The sequence below is a fragment of the Gossypium hirsutum genome, chromosome D11 (assembly GCF_007990345.1).
Source record: "Gossypium hirsutum isolate 1008001.06 chromosome D11, Gossypium_hirsutum_v2.1, whole genome shotgun sequence".
Classification (NCBI taxonomy): domain Eukaryota; kingdom Viridiplantae; phylum Streptophyta; class Magnoliopsida; order Malvales; family Malvaceae; genus Gossypium; species Gossypium hirsutum.
This window is the reverse complement of record NC_053447.1, coordinates 63062359-63072021: the sequence shown is the minus strand read 5'-3', so window position 1 is coordinate 63072021 and position 9663 is coordinate 63062359. Positions and strand designations below refer to the sequence as shown.

Genomic DNA, 9663 nt, shown 5'->3' with positions numbered 1-9663 from the left:
AAATCTTGTGATTGAAGAAGGATTAGGGTGCTATTCTATCACTCTAACCTTAGTGAAGTAGGATGAATGGCATTTTTTTGTTCCTTCTTTTTGCAATAATTCAAAGAACAAAATTCAGATAAGAATATGAGATGATTTAGGACAATAATAGTTATACCAAATGGGTGATTTCATCATAACCAGCTGATTTGGTCTTGAGAAAGTTCCTTTTGTACCATTTGACCATATATAAGGGTCACTTTCTTTCTTATAGGCCATATTTTTTTTGAATATTGTTTATGAAAATTTGGGGCAAATTATCAAAAAAAGCCCGATTTTTTAAAATTTATCGAAATGGGCCCTATATTTTATTATTTATCGGAATGGGCCATTTTTCCCGAAATTGCGTCCACGTCAGCGCGATGTCAGGGGACGTGTCAGAACATCACGTCCACGGCAGCGCGCTTTGCTTACGTGGACACAAATCGCGCCAACGAGGACGCGATTTGCTGACGTGGATGAACCGTTTATGTTTTTTAGCTTGGAAAACTTTGAAAGGCCATAACTTTTGGCTCGGTTGTCCGATTGAGACGATTTTTTTTATTTCGAATAACTTTTCGAGATCTACGTGCTGACAAACCGGTTTGTCGCAGTTTTCGTCGAAAAAGATCCTTTTTGCCCCTAAATTTCGATTTTTTCGGTTTAAAATTGAATTTTGAAACATTCAAATCATTATTTTCCTTATTTATTTGAAGTAAACACCGAATTTTTTTACAGAATTGTTGTATTATTTTTTTTGATTTGACACGTGTATGGAATAGGTCCAATAAATCGTTAGAACGTAAGTAATATAATTAAGATAATAACAGTATTTCTATAATATATCAATTAATTAATTTAGCTTAATTGGTTAAGAAGCTTGCTCTTTTCCCTTAGTACCTTGGTTCAAATCTTGTTGGTAACAATTTTGAATCTTTTTTGTACTTGTTGCTATTGATGTAATATTGAAGAGTTAATTGATTAAAAAAATAAATACAAGTACAAAAAGATTCAAAATTTATTTTTTCAAAATACCAAAAAAGCCCTATATTTTTTAAAATTTATCGAAATGGGCCCGGTATTTTATTTTTTTGACCGTTGGGTACTGTTCACGCGCGGGCCGAAATCGCGTCCACGTCAGCATCTCGCGCTGACGTGGACGCGATTTCTTGATGCGTACCCTAACATCGCGCTGACGTAGACGCGATTTCCCGAAAAAAGGACCATTCCGGTAAATAATTAAAAAATAGGCCCATTTCGATAATTTTTGAAAAAAAGGGCTTTTATTGGTAAATTGCCCGAAAATTTGATCTAGATTGATCTAAATTTATTTTTTCAAAATACCAAAAAAGCCCTATATTTTTTAAAATTTATCGAAATGGGCCCGGTATTTTATTTTTTTGACCGTTGGGTACTGTTCACGCGCGGGCCGAAATCGCGTCCACGTCAGCATCTCGCGCTGACGTGGACGCGATTTCTTGATGCGTACCCTAACATCGCGCTGACGTAGACGCGATTTCCCGAAAAAAGGACCATTCCGGTAAATAATTAAAAAATAGGCCCATTTCGATAATTTTTGAAAAAAAGGGCTTTTATTGGTAAATTGCCCGAAAATTTGATCTAGATTTATCTAACCAACGAGAAACACCACGGTCCACACTCGAGACTAATGTTGAGAGGGGAAACTGATCAAACGTTGATTGATTAAGTACTAGACTTAGTAAAGGCCGCATTCTTTGCATGAATTGTCTTTTCTTAAAGGCCAAAATTATGATGATGATCTTCATCTCCAAAATGAGTAATACCTCATTGGGAGCATAATTTGACAATACTTGCATTAGTAACGTGACTTGAGAAACTCTTTATAAATTAAACATAAAATCTCGAAATTGATTTTGTTCTCTCGAGGACAATAATATATTTCCATACACTGATCATTACCATTCATGTTTGTAGAACCGATCTTGATCCCTTGAGGAAAAAGATATATTTCAATACATTGGTCATTATTATTCATATCTGTAGAATCATTCATTAATTTTATAAAAAAAAAGAAGCATACTTGCAAATAATTATTAAAAATGATTATAGGTTTCAATTCAAGAACTTTTGATATTTGATAGTCACATTGAGTCCAAGTTAAATCTAGAGTCTAATTAGGTCAAACCTCTAAATAAAAGATAAAACTCTTTCAGTACTGATCTCCATGTACAAGACTTGAACTCAAAACTTTTTTTAAGAGAAATCGATCGAGCGATCAAACGGGTGTCCCGTAAAAAATATAATAATATAGATTGAAAAATAATAAAAAGAAAACCGAACCCGTCTTCGTTATGTTATGTTTAGTCCAACGGGCCTAAAAATAGCCTTTTTTTATATGTATCAGCTATAAATAAGCCCATGAATGGCCGTTAGTAAGAGGAGATTCCCGCTGGCAAATTCAGTTAAAAGACCGGTAAACACATTGTATCCATGGCGAAGGATTTAATTTCAAGTTTTAAGTTTTAAAAATCCCAAAACATAGCTCCAAAATTTTCTCTCGTCTCTCTTTTCTTCCTTGCCTAAATTTTCTCTACATTCATTCCGCCATTGTTCATCCTCAAGTCAAGTGTTCATTATCCAGGAGAGGACAGGCTCCGATCTCTGGTTTTATTTGATTCACACAATTTTTCTCATTGGAAAATGGAGATCGGAGCCCCTCGGATCGGTTCATGTTCCAAAGAACACCAGAAAATTTATAAAGAATGGTTTGACGTAGCTGATTCAGGTAATTTTTTAACTTTTTTTTCCTCAAAAAATATTAGTCGCTTTTAATTTATTTGTTTTTTTTTTGGTAGACAATGATGGCCGCGTTACTGGAAATAATGCAATAAATTTTCTTTCTATGTCAAATTTATCGCGACAAGAGCTCAAGCAGGTTATTGATTTTTCTTAATTTTAATTGAAACTTCAGTTTTTCGATACATATTTTCTTCATTTGTTTATTTTGTATTTGTTGATTCCTTAAAGGTGTGGGCGATTGCGGATTCTAAGAGGCAGGGATATCTTGGTTTCAAAGAATTTGTCATTGCTATGCAGGTTAGAAGTTGTAATTTCGTTTGGAATCTGATTATACCTACTCGAAGTGAATGTGAAATACAAGCATGTGTTTGATATAATATATCAAATATGTTTAATCATCTTGCCATTCTCATGTTCGAGTATGTATTAGACGCAGGAAATGCTTTAAAGAAGATAAAAGAGTCTCAGTAACGTATAGATTCTATAATGGTTGCTTTCTTCAAATCTGACCTGTTATTACCTGTAACGTTTTAGCTGGTTTCGCTTGTACAAGATGGCAATGAACTATCACATGAAATCTTGAAGGGTGATGGTATGATGATTTAACTTTTCATGTTTATTGCAGTAGACTTTGAGAAATGCTTTGAAATATTTATTTATTTCTGATTTTAAGAAATGCTGGTATACTACAGTGGACTTTGAGAATGTCAAACCTCCTAAAATGGAGGGTTTGGATGAATTAATTCAGGTAAGATGCTTTCTTTTACTTTTCTATGTTTCATATGCTTCACAATCATGAAATCTTTACTATTTTGCTTGATTTATGCAGAAGAAGAAAGATCCTTCTAATTCAAGTAAACCTGATAGCAATGGTATGGATCTCTCGTTATAATTCAAGGGATTTAAATAACAATTACAATGCGATGTTACAATTATAATTTCTGGCTTCTACTCTCACATGATATTTATCATAATCGATTGTAATAACATTTTTTTACATACGCAACTACGATAAATGCAATTGAAAATACAATTTAAATCCCTGATTTTGTAACCTTTGGTGGTTATTTTACTCTGTTTTTTTTCCCGATATATATTCACTGTTTGAGGAACAATGCAGGTAATTCTCCAAGACAAGCATCAATTACAACTCAATGGTTTTCGTCAAAACCATCAAAGGTTAATTTGTCATTGTTTATTGAAATTGTTTTGCTTCTAGTACATTTTGCTTTCACCTGCTTTTATGTCGTCTTAGCATAGTGGCTATAAGTAATTTCTTTATTTATATCAAATGCTTATTTGATTTATTTATTTTACTTTCGAATATAAATTTAAAAACATTTGAATTTGAATTAGTTTAATTTATCTAATATACGATATATAAATATATATGGGTATTAAAAGTTTATCTTTTAATTCATCCAGAATCTAGAACGGATTGAAAGAGTGTTATATCCTTTTTTTACTATTCATTACTATCTTTAAGTCTTAGTTATACTATTGTACTGTTAAGGATTTCTTTGTGAGCAAGACAAGTTAAAAGCACCGAAGATGAAACGAAGATAAATAATATTATTTTAGTAATATTCTTAATTTTATTTCAAGTTGTAAAGGTTTAAGACCCTCTCGAGTCTAAGGTTAGGATCTTCCTTCGACGAGTTTCATATATTATTAATTATAGGTTCTTCACAATCAACCACTGAATGTAATATGTACATTGTGATTTAATGATGCTAATATTTTCCATTCCTTTTTAATTGTGTTTTTATTTATGATCTGCATTCATAGCATATGATTAACTAATTTTCTTTTTCTGTATATAACAGAGGTACTTGTCCAATGTGACTTCAATCCAAGATGGCTTAAAGAAATTGTACACTCGAAAGTTGAAGCCATTAGAAGTTACATATTGTTTTAATGATTTTGTATCCCCATTGTTGGTGAGTGGTAGATGTACTTTTCTCTTAAATTCGGTTTTAATCTGACATGATCATGCCTCTTTTTCTTAATACTCGTACATAAACACATGTATTCGGATACGTTTAGACATAAACCTGAGAAATAATTTTTCAAATATATAAAATTTTAAAAAGGATTGAATATATTCCTTATTTAACAGTTGCTCGAGTTTGAATATCATATGATTTAATTATATCTTTAGATATGTGCTGAAGTTTTATTTAAAAGCTGCTTTTGATTTTGGTTTATTGCAGACGAACAGTGATTTTGATGCCAAGCCAATGGTTATGCTGTTGGGTCAGTATTCCACTGGGAAAACAACCTTCATTAAACACATGCTTAAATGCAGTTATCCAGGCAAGTGATCCTCGTCACACGATAAGAATGTAGTATAAAAAATAATTAAAACATGACAGAAAATATAATTATAAATATGAAAATACACGAATACAATAAAAATAAAAAAATCTACTTCCAGCAATTTTTTCCCCTCTCATTTAGTTTACCTTCATTTGCAGGAGCTCACATTGGACCTGAACCTACGACTGACAGATTTGTTGTTGTTATGGTACTTAAGTATTTCTATTCTGTGATAATATCATCGATGTAGTATGAATAGTTCCCATAACTTCCTCAATTTGACTTTGATCATGGAAATTGATTCTCAATTTTCTGTGTGATTAGTCCATACTCGTTAGCTTGTTGTATTAATCACTTGATGTTATTATCCTGCAGTCTTTATTTTCCTTGAAAGTATTTGTATCCAATATTTGAGTCCAATTCATATTTTAACATAATCGCAAGAGACCTTCCAAATATATAAATAAACTTAAAAAAACGAAGATTTTCATATCAGATATGCATTCTTAACAATCACCTCTAAGTCCAAGTACTGTGTTCTAATCTCATGTTTCATGTACTGCCTTTTCCATTTCTGCAGTCTGGAACTGATGAAAGAAGTGTGCCAGGAAATACCATAGCCGTTCATGCTGACATGCCATTCACTGGTCTCAACTCTTTTGGAACTGCATTTTTGTCAAAGTTTGAGTGTTCTCAAATGCCACATCCCGTGAGTTAATTTCTCAAACGCTAATTTACTTTTGTTGATCATTAACTCTCAAATCTAATATATTGTGGTTTTGATGCATGAAAGCTATTGGAGCACATAACATTTGTAGATACTCCAGGAGTATTGTCAGGAGAAAAACAAAGAACACAAAGAGCCTATGATTTTACCGGTGTAACAGCATGGTTTGCTGCAAAATGTGATCTTATTCTTCTTCTGTTTGATCCTCACAAGCTAGATATAAGTGATGAATTCAAGCGTGTTATTTATTCTTTGCGTGGTCACGACGACAAGATTCGTGTCGTTTTGAACAAAGCCGACCAAGTTGATACCCAACAAGTAAGCACTATATGTATATCTGCCCAGTTTCATCCATTTGAGCTAATACTGAGTCTAGTTGACAACAATGGCAATTATAATGTGATGTTATCATCCTATTCACCATCAAAACTTATCGCAGATAACATCAAATTTGTTGACAATTTTGATGGTAGGATTTTAATTTGCTAATATTTTCCTTTTATCATAGTTAATGAGAATTTATGGAGCTTTAATGTGGTCACTGGGGAAAGTCCTTAACACTCCTGAGGTTGTGCGTGTATATATTGGGTAAGTTCTTTCTCTCTATCATCTTAAAGAATTAAATGAATTTTCTCTTCTACCCAGTGATTTAAATAATAGTCACGATGTGATATAACAGTCACTATTGTGATATTTTAGTTCCTTTTATATTTACAGCGATTAATCACGATAACATTCATTATGTTTGCTGCATCATATTCTGAATATATTGATTCCCTGTTTCATATGAAACTAAGGTGAATTTTGTCTTGCATTTTGATGGCAGATCATTCAATGAGAAGCCTGTAAATGAAGGTTTCACAGGTCCGATAGGGAAAGCACTGTTCGAGAAAGAACAAGAAGACCTTCTTACTGACTTGAAAGACATCCCAAAGAAGGCTTGTGATCGTCGAGTAAGTTCATCTTTACTATATATATATAAAAATATTCTTGCTTGGGAAAACAAAAGAATTATTTAGCATGTATTGACGAAAAGGGTTGAATGTTATTACATGGACTTAATTACTTGCAGATAAATGAGTTTGTGAAACGTGCTAGAGCTGCCAAGATACATGCTTATATCGTTGGTCATCTTAAGAAGGAAATGCCTACTTTTATAGGGAAAGCTAAGACTCAACAGAGACTTACTGATAATTTGGAAGAAGAATTTGTAAAAGTATCTTCTCTCTCTCACGTCTGCTTGAGTTGCATATATGTGTATATATATATATTAGAAATCACACACTCGGGTAGAATATTAAAAATATACAAAAATGGATTATTTTTACAGTTAAAAAATAGGTTAAATTATGGTTTTGGTCCCTATACTATGCTCAATTTTGGAATTTACTCTTGTACTTTAATTTCACATAATTTGGTCTCTCTAATTTTATAATCTCATTTGTTAGTCCAAATAATTAACACAATTAATTACTCTTGTTAAAATACTATCTTGGTTTAGTTTTTTGAAAAATACCTCTTCTAACTCATCATATATATTGACATTAATTTTTTGCATTAAAAGGGGTATCTTTTTTTTAAAAAATCACATAAATAATTAAAATGTTAATTATTTAAACTAAATAATAAGGGTTATAAAAGTAGAGAGACCAAATCAAAATACAGGAATTGAATCCCAAATTTGAGCATAGTAGAGGAACCAAAACCACAATTTGACAAAAAAAAATGAATGGTTAACAAGATATATATATTTTTTAAAAATTGCACATCCTTATGAATATAATTTCACTGAGTCAGATGATTCTTGATTAACTTATAATATTAAACTCGGTCAAGAATTTTAAGTTAGTATATAGATATATGCTGAAATGTGTATGAATGTGTTTTATATATATAGGTTCAAAGAGATTATCACTTACCTCCAGGGGATTTCCCAGACGTGGAAAATTTTAAGGAGGTACTAAGAGGTTACAGCTTTGACAGATTTGAGAAGCTAAAGCCAAAAATGATACAAGATGTTGATGAAATGTTGGGTTATGACATCCCAAATTTGTTGAAGACATTAAGGAATCCTTATGATTAGTTAATTTAATTAATGGCGGCCCGATACTAATTGATTCATCAAATCTTCACTCAATTCTTTTTTTAATCAACAAACAACAACAGATATCTCAGTTCCAATACTCTCTCCAATTTATTGAAAATCCATTTCTAAGAAAGGAAGAAACAACATTTTAGATGTAGATGTGTTAATTTACATAGTTGTATGGTGATCTATAATTTTGTATTTATATAATATTTTTATATCTTCACTATTTTTGTTTACATCGTTTTTAAATATAATAATTGTGTAACAAAAGATATTTTAATATTATTCAAATTTTATTAAACGAAAATACAAAAATATTTTCATATTAATATTTGTTGCCTTTTTTCTCCCATCACTAGAGGATTCTGATTGAGCAGAAGGAAGACTAAAATGATAAAACAAGTCTCTACATGAGTTGAAAGGAAGCCTGATGGTTGAGATGATTAAAATTTTCTCTGCATGAGCTGATGGAAGCTTGATGAGTGCAATGATAAAACAAATCTCTGCATGAATTGATGGATGCCTGTTGAGTAATAGGTAAAACAGAAATATAATAATGGCAAAGGTGGGGAGGATGAATATCATATACAGATACATTCATAGCAGATTAAGGGGAGAAGCAAGTTTTTTCACCTTCATAATTCCTTTGAGCATTGTTAGCTTTTTCTTGGTTTTATCTTTCAAATCCGCTATAAAATAAGAGATGTTTTATACTGTGGTGAACTATAATGATCGAATTCATCATACGAATATTGATGTAATCTTCGAGTCTGAAAATCTGATTATATGATGTTCAAAAAGGACATCAAGTTAGTGGAGATGAGGCGCAAAATTAGTTGAAAAATTGGAGATTCAATTGGGTTGTTGAGGTATAAATTTATTACATGTGACAATCCAGTTAGATATTCAACCATTCATGTAGCAGATGATGATGATTTACAAACAATGACTGCAGTTCATGAGACTAATGGTATTGGAAGAGTTGAGTTGTATGTCAAGCTCGACAACATTGTAGAAGGATAGAGGAGGATCTTTTTAGAAACAATAAAATTAAATTTTAAATAAATTTAACAATGATAATTATTAATAAATCAACCTTTAAGCAAACAATATATTAAAATGTACAATTTAGTAAGATCTAACATCTAAAATAACAAAAATATCAAATATAATAATAAACATTTAACTAAACTCTAAATTTCACATTTTTCAACTAAATTTTTTTGAAAAAATAACTTACTTGTTAGTGATGGCTTTGTAGAGAATTTATTACAAATATGTCGTGTGGGAGAGAAAAAAAATATGTTGGGAGAAAAAGGGAGAAGAAAATTAGGATGTTGGGATAAAATGAGAGAAGAAAATTTTTTGATAGAAAATTAGAGAAGAGTGGTTGTGCATTTATATACACCAAACTAAAAGGACTAAATTGTATAATATTTAAAACTGTTATTCAAGAACAATAATATACCCGTACTTACCTACCTCGATTATTTATCTACTGCATGCTTCAATAATTTCCTTACTTCTACATGCTAGTATATACTTTTTCTACTTCCTTCATGCATGCTTGTTCACGAGTTCCATCATTTCTTTGCTCTGCTACATGCCAACAAAGCACTTCATTTTCCTGCTATCATGCATGCTGCCATGGGTTCCTACATTTTCGGTTACTTTCTTTTGAAGAAGTTAGAATAGTGAAGTCGACACCTTGGGAGGTCCGAGTCGGACC

At 31.6% G+C, this 9663-nt stretch overlaps 1 protein-coding gene across 2 annotated transcripts; it reads left to right on the top strand.

Annotated features, from left to right (window-relative positions):
* The first annotated feature begins 2469 nt into the window (after positions 1-2469).
* Positions 2470-8170, top strand: LOC121223391 (EH domain-containing protein 1). Of its 2 annotated transcripts, XM_041104782.1 has the most exons (16): positions 2470-2785; positions 2856-2935; positions 3028-3096; positions 3334-3391; positions 3492-3547; positions 3629-3671; positions 3920-3978; positions 4626-4739; positions 5013-5115; positions 5277-5326; positions 5699-5827; positions 5912-6163; positions 6354-6433; positions 6672-6798; positions 6918-7061; positions 7743-8170. In XM_041104782.1, exons 1-16 carry the CDS (start codon positions 2701-2703, stop codon positions 7926-7928), a joined length of 1635 nt encoding a protein of 544 aa, XP_040960716.1. In that variant the 5' UTR covers positions 2470-2700; the 3' UTR covers positions 7929-8170. The 2 variants fall into 2 exon arrangements, with proteins under 2 accessions (XP_040960716.1, XP_040960717.1); XM_041104783.1 differs by lacking the exons at positions 2470-2785; positions 2856-2935 and having other exon boundaries at positions 3473-3547.
* Positions 8171-9663: the final 1493 nt, after the last annotated feature.

What these genes read in the sequence shown, in the direction of transcription:
- LOC121223391 (XM_041104782.1), top strand. Translation starts at nt 2,701, where the DNA reads ATGGAGATCGGAGCCCCTCGGATCGGTTCATGTTCCAAAGAACACCAG. An exon ending in GTTTGACGTAGCTGATTCAG is followed by an intron (nt 2,786 to 2,855) that starts GTAATTTTTTAA and finishes TTTTTTTGGTAG; the next exon opens with ACAATGATGGCCGCGTTACT. An exon ending in ATTTTGTATCCCCATTGTTG is followed by an intron (nt 4,740 to 5,012) that starts GTGAGTGGTAGA and finishes GGTTTATTGCAG; the next exon opens with ACGAACAGTGATTTTGATGC.